Source organism: Pseudorca crassidens, chromosome 10 (assembly GCF_039906515.1).
Source record: "Pseudorca crassidens isolate mPseCra1 chromosome 10, mPseCra1.hap1, whole genome shotgun sequence".
Classification (NCBI taxonomy): domain Eukaryota; kingdom Metazoa; phylum Chordata; class Mammalia; order Artiodactyla; family Delphinidae; genus Pseudorca; species Pseudorca crassidens.
The window spans coordinates 45095988-45114514 of NC_090305.1; the positions used below are offsets into that span (position 1 = coordinate 45095988).

At 39.8% G+C, this 18527-nt stretch overlaps 1 protein-coding gene across 2 annotated transcripts in view; it reads left to right on the plus strand.

Moving 5' to 3' along the window:
• PRIM2 (DNA primase subunit 2) overlaps positions 1-17975 on the plus strand; it is a 278477-nt gene extending 260502 nt beyond the window's left edge. For both annotated transcript variants that reach the window (XM_067753525.1, XM_067753526.1), the window contains exons 13-14: positions 10618-10686; positions 17362-17975. In XM_067753525.1, the coding sequence (XP_067609626.1) occupies positions 10618-10686; positions 17362-17583 (291 nt within the window). In that variant the 3' untranslated portion in view covers positions 17584-17975. The remainder of the gene's footprint in view (positions 1-10617; positions 10687-17361) is intronic.
• Positions 17976-18527: the final 552 nt, after the last annotated feature.

The following is an 18527-nucleotide window of genomic DNA, read 5'->3' on the forward strand; positions in this document are numbered from 1 at the left end:
TGAGGGGTATGAAGAGTACTTATCAGTAGATGATGGTATCCATCTGTCCATTACTTTATGAACAGCAACTGCTCTCAAGAGCAGCTTTTCTGTCTTTCATCTCCACGAGCATCTCTTCTCATTTATGAGAATTGCTGCACTTAGCTTTGCTTTTCTTGGTGATGTAGTTGAAAATGTGTACATTGTTCTTGGTAAATCTTAGAGCAGCATTAAGGAAAAGATGGGAAGTTGAGCTTTAGAATTGGTGTCAGGAGGATATGGTTCCATTTTTGGCTTTATCATAAAAATCCCTGAATATCTAACTTGATTTCTGTGTATATCTTTCCTTTTCATTAGGCTGGAGATAAATGGTCATTTGAAGATTATTTAATATTGTCAAGGTGATTCAAAGAAGAATCACTTTGAAAGTCAAATAACACTCCATTTGTTAGCCAAAGCCATGAAAGTTTACTTTCATTAAAATTGCATTAAAATGGAAAACATAGTCTTTATTAAAAGAAAATTCAGTACTCTATTTATAGTTATGTATCTTTCTATAATTATTTTATTATTTATTCATTCATAAAAAAAATTGCTGGTATCTGTAGAGGAATTTCATTCAGTAGCATATGGTAACTGTCATTTATAATACTTATAATAAAATCTACCTGCCTATCTATGGACAAAAAACTATTCTCCCTACAAAAAACTATTCTCCCTAGCTTAGTTCTGTTTCATGATCAGTTTTATAGACTATTCTCTCAGAGGACCCTCCCCACCTTTTTTTTTTTAGAAAAGCAAACTTAAAGTATCCAGAAAGTTGAGTAATTAATCTTTTTTCATAAAGCAAGTGTTTCAGATTCTCAGTCTGCTTACCGTTAAGCCATTTCAGGGGACTTTCCTCGTGATCCAGTGGTTAAGACTCTGTGCTTCCAATACGGGGGCGTGGGTACAATCCCTGATCAGGGAACTAAGATCCCACATGCCGTGCAGTGCAGCCAAAAAAAAAAAAAGCGATTTCAGACTTTTTGGTAGTGTTGACCATCAATTTACAATGTAGTTTTTGTTAGACGAAGTTTCTGTTTTGAATATATATATATATATATATATATATATACACACACACACACACACACCCCTATATTTATATGTAAACATGTGTAGTTATTTTTTTCTCAATCTTCCAGTCCTTGAAAAAACCTCATTTGAGTGACAGATGTTAAGTTTAGTTTCTTTCTTCTAGTTTAGTTTCTGTTTTCAAGCAAATAGGCTACATCTCCTTTTATAGGTAAGATCTTTGAAAATAACTATTAAGTCAAGGATAAATCTTTTTCATCATTTCCATAAGATCATAGGACATAGTGATTCTGAAGTGGCAAGCTTTTATATTAGGCAAAAAAATAGGATACCCGCTGCACAGTTGTGATTAGTGAGTAGACTGTGGGGTTGCGGTCTGGCCGCACTTTCGTCTGCCCCTCCCAGCAGACTTGACAGGATTCTCACTTGCCTTCCCTCCCTCCGTCCTCTCCTCAGCATTCTCTTTCTCTCCCTCCCCTATTCCAAGTTCACTTAGTTGTTTATGTTCCCCTAAAGCTTAAACCCTTTAACCCAAATGTTGGAGGTATTTTTAATGATTCAAAACCTTTATTCAAATATAGTAAGTTAAAAGACAGTGGGACATTTTCAATATTAGGGTATCTATATTGTGGATAAAAATAAGGGAGTAATGTAGTATGATTATTAAACTTGAGTGTTATATGCCTTTCAGAAAGCCTCTCTTCTATTTAGAATTTAGCTGACTTGCAGGACATTTCAGGATTTATGAGGTGTGGCACACTTTTCTAACTGGGGAGGGTCACAGTTTTGATCAGATTTTCCCAGGCATCTCAAAGGCCTAAAAAATTGCTATAAGCATTCTTTTTCGCATGTGTTTGCATATATATGTGAAAAACAGATTTAGAGAGCTGGTAATTAAGTAAAATAACCAGAACAATATCTGATACAGACAGAGCAGGTGTATAAGATGTTGTTATAGACCTTATTCTTCCTCACCTGATTCCCATCCCTCTCCCTGCAAAACCAAACAAACAAGCAAAACACAACTTGCACTTTATCGGGGCCTGGTTCACTGTGGTGGGGTTTGCATGCAGGACGTTTGCTGGGGAGTGCTCTCAGGGTCAGCACCTGTCAGGGAAGGAGCAGGCAGGACAGAGCAGAAGGGGACGTGGTCTCTAGCTGGTCCACAGGGAGCTGTGACTGGTCCTTGATAGGAGCGTGCTGCATCGTCGGCTGGTCATTGGGTCAGGCCACTCTGGGGAAGATGGCTTTCCCCAGTCAACGGGACTGCTGCCAGCTCTCAGTTGTCAGCACTTTCTGAGCCTGGAGACAGTATGCCCTGGTCCTGAGGAGTGGGCGATGTCCGTGGTACTCTGCCTCTGGGGAGAGCGAGTGCAGCACCAGATGCTCAAGCCGGAAGTCAGGACAACATCCACGACCACTCCCAGGACTCTTGAATCTGTCCCTTCTGCTCTGCTCTCTTCCCATTGTCCACAGTCCCTCTTCCCTCCGAAAGTCCTTCACACTGATTCCAGGTCATCTTTCTAATATACTTTATATTCTTCCCGTCCCCAAGCATCTTGCTTGGAGTTTCTGTGCCTCCTTTGCATGTTGTCCCGTGTCTGGGTTGCCCTGACCCTTTCTTTATCTTCATCTTTGTGATTCGTTGTTACCACTTGGTTCTGTTCTCCCCTGAAACTCATATTGAGCCCTTTCCCCTCCCCTTCTTGTAGCGTCCTGTGTTCTCCTGTATCAGGTCAACACCTGTTTGGTACTGTTTGTTCCCTTGTCTGTCCTCCCCTCCAGACTGTCTTTGTAGCCTTATCCTCCTCGAGGACATAAATGGTATCTTTCATCTCTATAAACCCAATCCTGGAGTCCCTTCAAGGGGCTAAGTGAATGTGGGCTGCGTGGATGGAGTGAGAGAGTGACCAACTGACTCGGTCATAGTCTGAAAGCTCATTTGAGAGGTGCGGGCAGGGGCTGTTGTGTACACAGACCGGGATGTTTTCCTGTTTGTGTAAACTATACACAGCGATGGCAGATTTCTGCATTTGGATTCCAGTTAATTTGATGGAGTGGTGTCGCTCTCTTCTCCAAAGTGTCCTCAGATATGAGTGGAGAAACCTCTCAAGCCCTTTTAAAGCCTGTGGAAGAACTAAATTAAGTTAGTAATTTTTTTCTTGTGGTGCTACACCAATAAAAAAAAGAGAGAAAGAGAAATGGAAATCAACTGTCTAATTGCAAAGGCTCTGGTAAAAGTGCTCTAAGATGGATTCAAACAGAATGAAGTTTCTTTGGGGAGGAAAAACATTTATTTTATGGCTCAATAAACATTTCCCGAGCACCGTCCATGTTGCTGAGTTTTCCGTTATGTTCAAGTCTGGAAACAAAAAGATTTAAGAAGCTGTGTTAGAGCTCTTAGTTGAGTGGCATTACAAGACATAATTAACTATAATGAAGTAGGAGAAGTGCTTTAAAAAATTATTCTAAATGCTAGTTGAAGAGCCAGAGGGGGAAGATCTGCTGAGGAGGGAGGAGTGACATCAGGGATTGCTTCACGTAGGAAGTGACGTTTGCATTGGGTGTGAAGGTGGGGTAGGAGTTCCCCACTGGAGGGAGTCAGGCTTATCAGGCGGAAGGGGGAGCATCCATTCAATATCAGCAAATGTGATCAGGTGTGACTGTATTCCAGTTACCATTCAGGACCCTGGGAATATAGTGATGAACTAATAGCAAGGCCCCTCCTCCTCAGAGGTGATACTCCAGTGGAGGAGACAGACAGTAAAGAAATTCAGTGTGATGAGAGAAGGCTAGACAGGAGAAGGACTAGAGTGAGACTCAGGGGAGGTGAGCACATTCAGATAAGGCGCCAGGGCGTGTTCTGAGGAGCCCTAGTCCTGTGAGATCTATGAAAACAGGTTCTGGAGACAGACTAGTTGAGAAACACCACCCTGGTAAGTCCTGCCCTGAAGAAACTTAAACAATTCTGGACTAAACCAAATCAAACAGTGCATCAGACAAGAAAACCCTCTGCGTTATCACAGGAGTTTTGTGAACTAAAATTCCAAACCATACACCCTGGGAGAAGCTGGACTGGAGTGTGAGGACCCAGGGGCCAGGTGGGCAGGAGGGTCCTGGGTGGGAGCGGAGGCGGGACTGTGGCCTGATGGTTTGTGGCCTTTTGAACCACGATGAGGAGTCTGGGAGCCAGCAATGCCAGGGTTAGATCTGGGTTTTAGGAAAGTTAGTTACTATGGTGGCAGTTCAGAAGCTGTCTTGAATGAGGAAAGGATAAATCAGGAAGCTTTGCAATAAAAAGGGATTGATCAGGGCCTGAACAATGGAGAGGAAAAGATTAATTTTAAAGACCTTTGGAGGTAGAATCAATTTATTTGGATAGCTATGTTTATAGACAATGAAGAGTGACTCAGAAAAATTCTTGGCACATAATGTTTTAAACGAAGGAAAGCACATCTTCATGAGTGGGAAACTTGCCCCTGACCCCCCAGTAGGTGAAGGTCACAACAGAGTTGTAAGTTTTGTGGGAGAGACAGGGGCCAAGTAATAAGATCAAAAGTGTTCCAGACTCTACATCACAACTGTGTTTTCTCTCACCTTCGAAATGAAAATTAGAAATGGAGCGGGAAAATATCAGCAAATATCTCCTCTTGAAAGGTTGATTTTTTAGGAAGAAACAAGCTTGTTATCACTTTTAAATAAAACAGAACATGACCTTGAGTTAGAGACAGCTGAGCTGCGTGTCTGGTTGGTGAGGTCAGCGTCTCCTCCCTGCAGCCCAGGATGGGCAGGTGGCTGCATTCTGCCGCCAGAGAACCATCTGGACCTCATGGCAGGTGCTGAAGCAAAGGCGGAGAGGACGTCTCGGTGGCTGAGAGTATGAGCATCAGAAGGGAGAAGGAAGGGTGGCTCTAAGTTATAAAATGTTATCTATATTTCTATTTTCATATACGTATATATGTGTGTGTATAAGTATAAATATAACATTTCCCACCAGTACTTTGTATCGCATATGTTTGTCAACGGCTGTGATCTGTCACCAATCAAATGAGAAAACTGTCACCTTATTTGCTCTTTGCCCCTCCCCTGCAAGGATATCTTGGTTATTAGCCACTTAATTGGGATTCAAAACCAAAGAGTAATTTGCCTTGAGGATGAAATAGTCGATGAAGTGTAATTAATGATTTTACCAAACTTAGGAAATACAAATATGATGAACATTTTCTTGTAAAGATGACAAACTGCATTGTTAAAAAAAAACAAAAGAAAAACTAATATTCTTCTTGATGGACTTTAGTCAGCTGATAAGTAGTTTAAGATATAGAGAGAAAAAAGTTAAAGAATATGAGTTACCAAAATATAGTAGTTTAATACCACTATTCCTCTTAATTTTTCTTAGCCTTTTGACTACTGATGTATTAGAACAGTTGTTAAGCTTCACATTTTGTACTTTAGCCTGGAAATATTGGCATTAAAAACCAAATTCGAATTGCCATTTGAGCAATATGCTTAGACCTTCACTGGAATTTTCCTTTAAATAATAATCTTTTGTTTTCATCAAATAAGCCTTTATTTGATAAGATTCTTCAGATTGTCTAATTATATTTTTCTAAAGCCTAATTAGGAAACTTCTAGCTTAGGAATCGGAATTGGCACTTGATTTGCTTTCCTCCTTAAAGAACTGTTAGTTTGGTATTGATGCTGGTTCACGAGGAAACTGTGGTGTGCTGTGGCTCTTCCAGAAGGACCGTGGGGGCTGGAGGGAGTTTGTGTCCTTGCTGGGTGAGCACAGCTGCAGGCTGCGGGCTGCGTGGTGACATCTACGGGCCATGCAGAGTGGCTCTGTCTCACTGACCACATTTCTTGGGCTTTCTACACTTTCCTCCCACCTGCTTCTTTCACCATCCTATTTATCTTCTCTTATCTCCGTATATTCCTTCTTCTTGTAGAGTTTTCCACTCTGTGTATATGTGTTTGTCTCTCCGGTTCTCTTTCGAACCCTCCCTTTGGCCAGTCTTGCCTCTGAGCCCCCAGCCTTGGGGAGCTGGCCCTTCAGGACCTCTGCTGGCAAGACAAACACTGTCCAAAAGCACTACTGCCTATTTCCTCATTCTGGGTTTTCTACAAAGTGTTTTTTCTTAAAAAAATTTTAATGTCATATTCAATATATGACTAACACAAAAAATATATGTAAACACGCACATTATGAACTAACTAGCTATGCACCCCTGCCCCCCAAGCAAAGCATATTTTAAAAAACATGGTTAGGTAGGTAAGTTCAACATTGATACATCGTAAAATATTACCACATCCAGTATTTCTTCATTCTTGAGAAAACATAAAAGAAAAATTACAGCTTCAAAGAAAAGCATACCACTTCTGGTTGAACCTAACATCTCTTCAAGCTCACAGTCATCTGGCTATGAGTCCGGCATATCTGTCCACAGCCCAGGGACACGGACTCTTCTGTTAAAACTTAGCACTTTAAAAAAAGGTCACTTGAATTACGACTACACAAAAAATTTAAATTCTGAATGAGACCAACTCTTCCTAAGACCCTGAATTTCAGGAAGGAAGGATGGCTTAGTGATCACAGCTGTCAGGCGTTTCAGACGTTACTGTAGACCCCTCCCTGGTCAGCCCGGCCAAGTTGGCAGTCAGCCTTCTCAGTGTCTCTGAGTTCTTCCAGGGCTGTTTAGACATATCGCAGAGAATTGAAGCTTTGACTCCAAGTTCCGTTACACAGCCCTCCGGACATCTGTCCTTCTTGGCTTTTGGTGTTTCATTGCCACATTTCGGTTTTTGCTCCTGTTTGACGAACTACATTTTAGTGTCTTGCTCACACCCCACTTCTCCTTTCCCTTCCTGTCGATTGTTAGCTTTGTCTTTCCTGCCCTGGAGTCACCCAACCATCAGCACATGGCACCAGCACCATCCTCAAAATGGACGTACCTGTGGGATATCTTAATACAGTGTTTGCCGGGGTGTTTGTATCAGAAAATTTAAGAAGAGAAGGTGCAGGGGTGGTCTGCAGTTGTGCTGTGTGCAGACGGCAGACTCACCAGTGCAAAGGCTGAAGTCAGCAGGGGGTGGGTGCTGACTCCAGGGGGCTTGAGGCCTCACACTCTTACTCATCACGTTGCCTAGCGACTAGTAAGCGGTATTTGTGGTGTTTTACATTTATTTTACATGTTAGTTCCTACTGATATGTGGGCATCTTACTGCATTTTATTTAGGAAGTCAGTTGGGGTAGGGAGAGGGTTCTTTACTCTAGAACATGGGGGGACAGGCCCTTGTGGAGTGTTATCACATAGAACAGCTGTTTTTCAAAAACAGCCCATGGCCACAAAGTGGGAAATGCTTCTATCTCTAATTGCACCCCTTCTCCCCACAACGACTGTCAGCACCTGGTCCAGGCCCCCCTCGTCTGTCCCCTAGACTCTTGCAATGAGCTCACTCTCCACCCCGCCCCCAGCACAGCAGGCAGAACATCCTGTGAAAATGTGAGTCGTCCGCTTCACTCCAGTGCTTAGAGCACTGCAGCAGCTCCCTGTTCCACTCAGGAAAACCAAACCTCATTCAGTGTCCAAGACCCTTCCTTGTCTTTTCCTGTATCTCTTTAATGTAGATCATAATGGGAAACTAAAGTATGTATTTTTATTTGTTGGATTTCTTTTTAGTAATATTTCTCATTTTCTATCTGTGTTTTATTTATTTATTTTTAAAATTTTATTTATTTTATTTATTTTTGGCTGCATTGGGTCTTCATTGCTGCATGCCGGCTTTCTCTAGTTGCGGTGAGCGGGAGCTACTCTTCGTTGCGGTGCGTGGGCTTCTCATTGCGGTGGCTTCTCTTGTTGCGGAGCATGGGCTATAGGCGCGTGGGCTTCAGTAGTTGTGGCATGTGGGCTCAGTAGTTGTGGCTCGCGGCCTCTAGAGTGCAGGCTCAGTATTTGTGGCACACAGGGTTAGTTGCTTCGCAGCATGTGGGATCTTCCTGGAACAGGGCTCAAACCCATGTCCCCTGCATTGGCAGGTGGATTCTTAACCACTGCGCCACCAGGGAAGTTCTATCTTAATTTAAAACATGTAAGTTTTTTAAGGAAAAACTCTCTTAAGGAAAACAAGATCATTCAGTTGCATATGATTTTTCAATTTTTTAATTCTTTCTGCAGTTAAATGGCCCACACTAGACAGACACACTCCCCTATTTTAAGAGGGTATATTTTTTCATCTGAGAAATGAAGACAGTCCCTACTAGTAATACCCAGTCACCTCAGAGCAGTCTTTCTCTCATGTTTCTCCTATTGGCTCACTTACTGTCTCCCTGACCTGTTAGTTGCTATCTTTCTTCTTCCCTCTCTCTTCTCCTTGGGACTCAATTTATCTTCCTCTGAACAGCTTTCCTAGCCAGTGAAAAACACCCTGTTGCCTCTTTTCCCCATTACACCTCTACATCGGTGCAGAAACTTTCATCCACTCAAATGTGCTGCAACATGATAGGTGAAGTTATTTAAGGATAGATAGGCAAATGATTTATTTATGAATTTGCAAGACAACTTCAAATAAAAACTCTTCCTAGAAAGATGAAGAAAAATGTCAGAGGAAAAGTGAATGATTTTCCTTAAGGAAGAGCCTAGTCTCTGGAGTGGAGTAGGGGATGGGGTGGAGAGGGGATTGTTGTGTGATTAATCTAAATTTACATTTTTGATGGAACCTAAAATTTCAAGGTACATCAGCTTTTCTCACATTCTGTGGCTTCTCTGTCAATTTCCCATAATAACTTTTGTATATGTGTATGTCACCCAACTAGGTATTTTTATTAGTATGGTTCTTATAAGTATTTCTTTATAGCATGTTTCCCAAACATATATATTAGATTATTATATATAATGTTACATATTTATTTTGCAAGGAAGATATCTAAATATACCATATATGTGTATATATATAAACAAGAAATGTATATACACAGAATAAGATGTTAGATTCATTGTTTTGTTTTTAAATAAAGGGAGTTTATTACATACCATACAGTTGGGATTTTTGTCTATTTCTGTGAATTCATTTTCTCTTCAGGTAATTTATGGCATCATTTAAACTTAAGTTTATGTTTGAAGACCTTGCTTCTCCAAAATTGTAATTCATAGATATTCATACCTTGGTATCACTGATGTTTGCCAGTACTCAACTGCAAGTTTATCTCAGCACAGTTTGAATTATCTATGTTTAAAAACATAGGCGAATATGAGCTCAGAATGTTAGAATTACTTTAAAAACTTTGTGACTTTCTTCATTTTAAAAGTTTATAGTCATTCATTTAAAACTGATTTATTTTTCACTTTTGCTGTAATAATTCAAGAAAAGTAGACAGTTCAAATAGGCAGACAGGCAGAATCCTGGGTGCTGTGATTGGTTGGCATTTACACAGGTCTTTCATGTAGGATTTAATAAAATGTAACCTGAAATTTAGAAATGTAATCTGTAAGACAGTCAGAGAAAAACAGTTCTTTTAAGCATACTCTTGTCAGTATAATGTGATGCCCATTCTGCACTGTAATTTTTTGTGTGTATCTGTTAAAAGATGTAAGCTATATTCAATAATGAGGATAGCAAGAATTTGAGACTTCATGAACATTTCTTTTTGTCATAGGAAGGTCAGCCTTTTGAAAAGGGATAGAAATTAACATTTCTCCAGAATTATTTTTTCCTTCATTTGAGGCTGTCTGTTAATTTCAGCATTTTACTGTGTTTTACGAACAGGCCAAATATATATTCTATTTATTTGTCAGGGGAGGTGATAAAGGTGATAAAACTTTACGAATTTCAACTGTTATTGCAGTCTACTGAGAAGGATGGGAGTTTGTGCTGTTCTGAAGAGATTACATGAAGTAGAATTGGAAAGCAAATTGTATTTACAAAAGATAGGATGATGTTCCTAATAGGTGGTCAGAATAGACTATTTACTCTCACATTCTGCTGAGCTTTACTAGAAATAACTTCATTTCAGAAAAGGGCAAATCTGATTGAAGGCAAAAGCATTCCCTCTCCACAGATACTCATCCAACGGGTTTACATTAAATTTTTCTGATGGACACACAGCTGTATTTTATGCTGTATCTGTATAAACTGGTAATGTGGAAAGTAAAAATCTAAATAGTATACTTATTGCTTCATGCAGCAACCATTTAGATTACTAGATTTATATCTACAGTTTTGGAAGAGATGTTGCAATATGATATTCTGACAATAACTGTCGAAGTCATAATACTAGGATCTGTTTTCATCTTGTTGTCAAGGTAAAGTTACTGAAATTCACATTTGGTAGGTCAGCAAGATCACTTACTATCTCTTGTCATCAGTGGTTTAATGCCAACCTAAACAGCTACTGTATGATGTCAACATTATCACAGTGTCCAGGCTGCAGGGGTACAGCATGCTACATGATTTAATGCATTTCCTATCTGGAATGAAGATTATGAAAAGGCTGGCAACCAGGAGCTACAGTGGTTTAGAAATTTAATTTCTAATTTTTCTTTCACTTTTTTCCCTTCATTTTAGATTTTGGATTTAGTAAAAGGGACACATTACCATCTAGCCTGTCAGAAGTTCTTTGAGATGACACATAATGTAAGTAAATTTTTAAACTTTATAACCTGATCCTTTGTCTTTTGTTACTCTGTGTTTCATTTAGGATTTTTTGCTGTAGCAGTAGAAACCACTCTAGCTGTTTTCAGTGGAAAGGGAATTATTACACAGTATGAGGTTGCTTATAGAAGGGCCAGGGAATTAAGCTTGGATGCTACAGAACCAGGAATATTGTAACTAAGAGAAGCTACATCCTGAGAAAATCTTACTATGGCTGCCACCCACCACTCCACTGCTAGGGATAAGACCAAGGGTTGGCAAACTTTCTGTGAAGGGCCAGGTCGTGAAAGTTTGAAGCTTTGTGGTCCACGTGTTCCCTGTCACAGCTGCTTCCATCTGCTGCTCTCATGCAAAAGCAGCCTAGACGGTGTGTGAAGGTGCGGGCATGCTTCTGTCCCAGTAGAACTTTATTTACAAGAGCAAATTCTGGGCCGGACTGGACCCACAGGCCTTAGGTAACCACTTCTCAGAGTAGGTCTGGAACACTGGCTTCAGCTGTCCAGAAGAACCAAAGGCTTTTGCCATCTTTCTTGTAGAAAACTGGATGCTTTTACTTGTGGTTGCCAACTCACGTTACCCTAATCTAGTTCTCAAGTCTTGTGTTTATCTGCATGGCGACCTAGGTTATACAGTGGACCCCTAGCTGCAAGAGAGTCAGGGAAATGTGTTTGGTTGTTTTCTTGCCAGCCTCCTATACAAAAGGCCTGCTAGTAGGTCCTGAGAGGTGTAAAGCGTAGGTCACAAACTCAGAGGCCTGCAGGGGTCAGGAAGATAACCCAAAAAAGTGAAACTACCTGAGATGAACACCACTGAAGAAGTCATGCTGTTAGAGATGTTCACATTGACAAGTTTTAAGGCCGTGTGCAGGCCAACAGCACATCTGCAGGTCGACTTAGCTCACAGACCCCCAGTTTGCAAGTACTGGTCCTGTTCATGGCTTCCTAACCCAGGAAAGACAGCCAAGAATGCACCAGAGGTCCATGCACCTCTTGAAACATTTTTTTCTCTAAGTACATATGTGCGTTTTTGGAGTCGAGCATTTATCAGGTTTCAAAGGGATTCGTGACCTTCCCAAAAAAGATGCTGCATGTATTGAATTCATCATCAGCTACCACGACGTGCTGAGTTTTTTTTTTTTTTTTTTTTTTTGGCCTCGCCGCACAGCACGTGGGGTCTTAGTTCCCTGACCAGGGATTGAAGCCGTGCCCCCTGCATTGGAAGCACGGAGTCTTAACCACTGGACTGCCAGGGAAGTCCCCATAGTATGCTAAGTTTTATAATCACTTTTACGTTTTCTAGTTTTCATGAAATAACTTTTCTTTCGTGGTTATATAATTGCAGAATTTCTTACATATTTCATACCAAAAATATAACATCACTGATAATAATGAAAATAATAATGGTAATATCAGCCAACACCTACAGAACCCTTCACATGTGCTAGGCCTAGCAGTTAGTGCTCTGGACACACTGGCTCCTTTGGTCCACACTGCAGACCACAGCTGGGCACGATTTGCATCCCCATCATGACAAAGCTTAGAGATGCTGAGAGCCTAAGGTCCTAAGGAGTGGAGCTTAAATTTGAACCAGGCTGTCGAGGACCTCATCTAGAGCTCATGATCTAACCCTGACTGCTGTTCTGTAAAACCTGGGACTGTATTTGTAATAACAGCTGTGGAGGCCATTAGTATTTTCCTGTCTAGATTCATGATGCAGCCTTCATAGTTTATGGTGAAAAACAAACAGGCCTAGTGACTCTGCATGATGCCCTAGGGACCACAGCTAGTTAGTGGGAGGTCTGGAGCCAGAACCCTGGTCTGGTCTGGCCCCTGGGTCCAGTCCTCTTACTATTACACCTAACTGTTGAAAATAGTGTTTTTATTTAAAAACATAAAAATTTTATTTTCACACAGTTGAAAGGACTAAACATCAATATAGTAGTAAACAACAAATTCTCATCAGTTTTGTCAGAATAGGAATCTCAACAGATAAGCCACATCTCTTTGGTATTTTCAGCATCATCTTTGCAAACTCTTTCCCTTGTAGACTGTATTCTTTAATTTGCTTGCTCAGCTTGAGAGTTTTAATTTAATATGTGTTCTTAATTATTTTTGGACCCTTTTAATTAAGAAGCCTCAGAACTTTAACAAATTGAGGTCTCTTATTCAACCTCTTACCTTTTTTTTAGAGAAGATATGAAAATTAGATTTAAACACTGAGTTTGTGACATCACTAAAAAGTAAGAAGTGCTTTTTTATTTCTCAAATCTGCTTTTGTAGCATCTCTCCTATTGATTATTCCTGCAAGAGTATTACTACTATAGGCAATTTTTAAAACTTGCCTTAGATTAATGAAGATATTAAAAAGACATATGTCTAAATCCTCCCACATATAGAAGTAGTCTACTTTAAGCCACATATAAATCAAGGGAATAAAAAGGCTGTTTGCATCCACTAGATGTCTCACTATAGATTTTTTGTTGTGAATATGTCTCTTTGCTTATTATTTTTTCTAATTTAATTTAAAAATAGAATCTATTTTTATTTCATGTTGCTGCCATTCTCCTCCCCCCCCCCCAAAAAAACCTCCTATGTTTATTTTCTTGAGGCCTCTGTGATTAAACTCACTTTAATGAAAGTTTTGAAAATGAACCAGTTAACTGATAACATTTACAGCAGTGCTGCAGTGGTTCCACATGGCTTTTTTGGTAAGACCAGCTGCCTCATTATAAGGTGTCATTGCAAAACCTCTTGATTAAAACCCAAACATCCCATAGGTAAAACAGTATTGCTTCCAGTCCTTCAAAATCCGCATTTTCTGTGGCAGAAATATGAGACCTATGTTTGTGTGAAGGTCATTGTGTGCAGAACATGCTCATTCCAAGCTCATGTTTGAGAGAGATTCACTTGGTAGATATCAAAAGTTGGCCTGCTTGAAATCTGTTTCCCTCAGTATTTTTAGGGAACAATGTTTTATATTGAAGTGAATTTTTTTTTCTTTTGGCATACTCCATTTGTAAATGAAAACACTAGGCCTTGTGTAGATTAAACTCTGGATTTTAATTGAAAATAGTTTCTTTAGAAATAGATCTCTTTAAGTGCTGAGTCATTCTGAATACTTATTTTGCAAATAGCTGAGCATAATTCTCTTTTCACCATAGAAATCTCTACAAAAATCTTGTTAAAATCTATCACACATTTTCCTGCAATCTTAAACGGTATATACCAAGTACATTTAAGCTTTGTAATCATCACTCAGGATCATTGTGGAGATCAGTTAAAACCCTGAGCCGGGAGCCCCACCGTCTCTCATGCGGGTCACTCACTGCAGTGCCTTCCTGACTCCTTTCCCAGCAGCTGCACACATGCACCGGCCCAGTTCTTTCCCCTCCACACAGCTGCTAGGGTGATCTTTAAAACAGAAAAACCTGATCATTTCAGTAACCTGCTTTTAAAAAAAACTTTAAAAGCCTTCCCCATCGCTCTTCAGGTGAAATCCAAAATTTATAATGTAGCCTATAAAGGGCTCCATCCTACTTCTTTCTTCTACCAGTCTTGTTTTAGCTCTTTATGGTACTGTGGGTCTTCCAAGATAACAGGACAGAATGAAGATGCATCACAGAATTTCCCTCTCCCATTATTTAACAAAATGTACAAAACATAATAAAAAAATCATCAACCACAAAGAAAAAACATCACCATAGCAACCAAACAAGAAAAAAGGCAAGGAAAGAAACAAGATTCATATCAGACAAAATTGTGAAAATTCTCACTTAGTATTTCCATATCTAGAATGAAGCAAACTGAATATTCCTTTTTTTTTTTTTTTTAATGAGGAGTAAAGGAAAGAGCTGCTGACTTTGAAGCAATAATAAATGTGGCATTTAGATGTGGGTAAATCTCTTTCTCTATTCTTTTTACTAAATAATTTTAAAGTAAAATCTATTTTCATTCTATTTGGTTTATGCTTCTCCCCTTCCTCCCTAAAAATCCCTAATTTTATTTTCCTGAGCAAAATGAAAGATACCTTCCTTCAGGCAAAAATAAAAGTGAAAGAAGGAAAACACTCAAAAGAAAGAACCCATCCTAGAAGAAACACAATCCAGTAAACAGAAGGAAACTCTTCATAAGTTCATCATGCTACCAGACATCTTAATAGATGTTTGGTAAAATGAGCTTACTTAACAAAATGAGTTAAGAAATGGTGATTGCAGACCTAAGAGAGAAATTGAAAAACATGACATCATACAGAACCATGGTTATAGGCCCTCATTTCAAGACCCCTGGCATTGTTTTAGTTGGTTATTAAAAGTATTAATTAAAATGGACAGTCATAAAAAAATGTATTTTTTAAACATTACATTTTAAAGGTAAAACATTTGAATGCCATTTGTTTACTAATCTTTTGATATTAAGGGCAGGGTCTTTTGTTTGAATGTAGGTTTGGGATTGGAATTTGATTTCATTTTTTTTCAAAAACCATATGCATACTACACCATCACCAATTTCCAGTTTTGGTTTCTTTAAAGTGGAAAAGGAACTTAATTATAATACAAAGCAATCTGATCTTTCTCCCTATCTTTTGGGAAGTTCGGTTTTGTTTTCTTTTGTTTTAAGCAACTTGCCTTTCCTGAGTCTTTCCAAGCATTTAATTTAGATTTCATAGAACCAACAACTCTTTCTTTTTACACTCCTATTTCTTTGGTTTTCCTCATAGCAACCCTATGACATAGCTGCTATTATTACCTCCATTTCATGGGGGAGGAAACTGAGGCTTAGTATAAAGATTACCATATTTCATTTTGTCCACACTGAAATCTAATCATTCACTTTAATCCACAGAGTCATCTTCTGTGATAGATATATTGACACTTTTAACAACTTGAAGCAAGGTGTAGAAAATACCCGATACGTAATTAAGTATCACAAAAGGTGCTAGCTTCTTTTTGCATGAAATGACACCACTGTGTTTTTTATAATCTTTATAGACAAGTTTATCTCTAGAAATAATATTTATAATGATATAATTGTAAGTTTGTTTGACTTTCCATAAAACCTCTTAAAACAGATTTCAGAGGAACTAAGTGAGCTAAAGGCCTGAATTCTAATTCAGACAGATCCAGTTTCTAGTGCTCTATGACTTTGCCTAAACCATGTAAAAAATCTCTTTGGGTCTCAGTTTCCTAGTCTGTACATGGAGAAGATCCAGTTTAAAGTATTCCCTACATCTTTCCAATCTCTAATATTCTCTATTTATAAAAACCATAAAGTCTTCTGATTGAAACGTGCTAGGCAATAAACTTATTTTTCATGGAACACTTTGTAAAATGCAAACTTTATATTGAATCTCCCAGTTTTTTAATGAATTGGGTGAAAAACAATATAATGAAGAAGTTCACAAATGACTCCGTTGTTAATAAAAAATCCTAGATAAAACATTCAGGAAACATTTTGAAATTAAGCAGCATAGTAGCAGGTAAAAAATTGTTCTTAGTGATCTGAGTAGTAACTCTTAAATCAGTGCGTACACTATCAATCTGCTATACACTGAATTATTATAAAAGTATTGGTCTGGGGCTTCCCTGGTGGCGCAGTGGTTGAGAGTCCGCCTGCCGATGCAGGGGACACAGGTTCGTGCCCCGGTCCGGGAAGATCCCACATGCCACGGAGCGGCTGGGCCCGTGAGCCATGGCCACTGATCCTGCGTGTCCAGAGCCTGTGCTCTGCAACGGGAGAGGCCACAACAGGGAGAGGCCACAACAGTGAGAGGCCTGCGTACCGCAAAAAGAAAAAAAAAAAAAAAAGTATTGATCCAACATGTATCAACAAGTGACTAAAGAGAATCAAGAGAATCCTGAGGTTCTGAAGTAAGTTTTAGAAAAAACCTTGTTTCTGTTTATGGGTCTACCTGTTAAGAAGGTTCATCCTGAACTGTGACGGTAACTTTTAACTCCCTGCTAATCCATTTTAATCTACCATAAGATTACACATATCTTTAATCGCATCACTTCCCTTCTTAAGGAATTTTAGTGACTCTGTGATGCCTACAAAATTAGGTCTAGGCTACTTACCCTGGTTGTCAAGGCTCTCCGTGGTCTGGCCCCAGCCTGTCTTTGCAGCCTTATTTCCTGTTACCCTCTTTCTGTGCCTTTCACAGCAGCCCACCTGCACTACCTGCTTCCCTAGACATTCCTCTTCACCCTGCCCCTGGGATCCTGCTGCTTGATTCACCCTGGACCTCATTATCCCAGCTTTTCACTCTCTCATCTTTCCAAACCCAACTCATCTGGAAAGATCCTCCCTCCTTTTTTCGTGTTTTTCTTTTTTTAAAAAAAAATATTTATTGGCCAACAAGATGCCAGGCATTGCTTGGATGTGCCTTTGAGCCGTCTGAGGTGGCAGGTAGCAGTTGGGTGGGGAAGCAGAGCCAAGTGCAAGGGGTCTGGGCTGGACGTAGAGCGCAAGATTCGTAACTGTCAGGCGGTGGCTGAAACTCCCTGTGAGTGAAATCATGTAAGCAGTGGTTTGAGTGTTTTGAACGAGAATCTGTGTTTCCTGTATTGAGTAGGTTTTGAATGAGGTCTGGGCGGTTCTTGACGTCCCTTTATTTGTACTTTTGTTACGTATTAATGTTATACACATTTGCTTGCCTGTACAGGTAGATGATTGTGGCTTTTCTTTGAGTCATCCAAACCAGTTCTTTTTTGAGAGCCAGCGGATCCTCAGTGGAGGTAAAGACTTCAAGAAGGAATCCGTCCAACCAGAAACGCCCCAATCCAAACTGAGTGTCCAGAGAAGCAAGGATGCGTCATCTGCTCTGGCCTCGCTCAACTCCTCTCTGGAAATGGATCTGGAGGGACTGGAGGAGTTGCTTCAGTGAACGATTCTTGGGCAGTTGGTAGCCTGTCTTCCTCACTAGTTTTTATTTCCTACTTTACGATTTTATCTTTTTCTTTTTTGTCTGCCTTCTCCCTCCACCCGACCCCCTTTCATCCATCCACACGTTTACGCACTTCACGGAGGGCCACCTTGCAGGTAAAAACAAAGACCTCGTATATTTTGCTGTGACAAAAGAGAAGAGGAAGAATTTCTTTTGAAATCCAACGCTTGAATGGTGTGATTTAAGTCCCGTTTTAAAACAGCTTTCTGGACTGGTTACAGTCCCCTAGAAACAGTACGACTAAGAACAGCTTTTATTTTAACACTTACCACTGTAATGTTGACCCAGGCCTTTTCTAGACCATTTCTGTTAATAAATATCAAAATGTATAATGAGTGTGTCTGCGTGTAATTGTGAGTCATATTATGCCTTAACAGAGGAGATATTACCTCAGCTTTTAAAGTGGTATTTGGGAATATGCAATGTATTGCCAAATCACCAGTGAAGATTTTAAACTGTTCTTCCTTTTTCTCTTGAGTTGGTCATTTGAGGTTATTCCACATCAGCAAGGAGAATTTTTACCCCTTTGAGTGGTAGCAAACTTTACTGAAGTGAGTTGTGACTCAGGAATTAAGAGAAACAGAATGTGTACAGTCATACTGTTAACAAATAGAAGGATTTTATTATATAAAGTGATGGTCCTCCTTATCCACTGTCGTCTCCATTCACTCGGGGAGAACAGCCCATCACTAAGGTGAGGAGGTTCTAAGGAGAGTCTGCAGTGTTTCTTCATTCCACCCCTAGCTTCCATACCTCATTGCTTCTGTGGTTGCTGTGAACTGCCAAGTAGGTTTGGTAAATTCATCAGCTTCAGTGGTGAATATTCCCATATTTGTAATAATGCCTGTTTTGGTGCCAGCAGTGGAGTTGGTGGATGTTGTGGC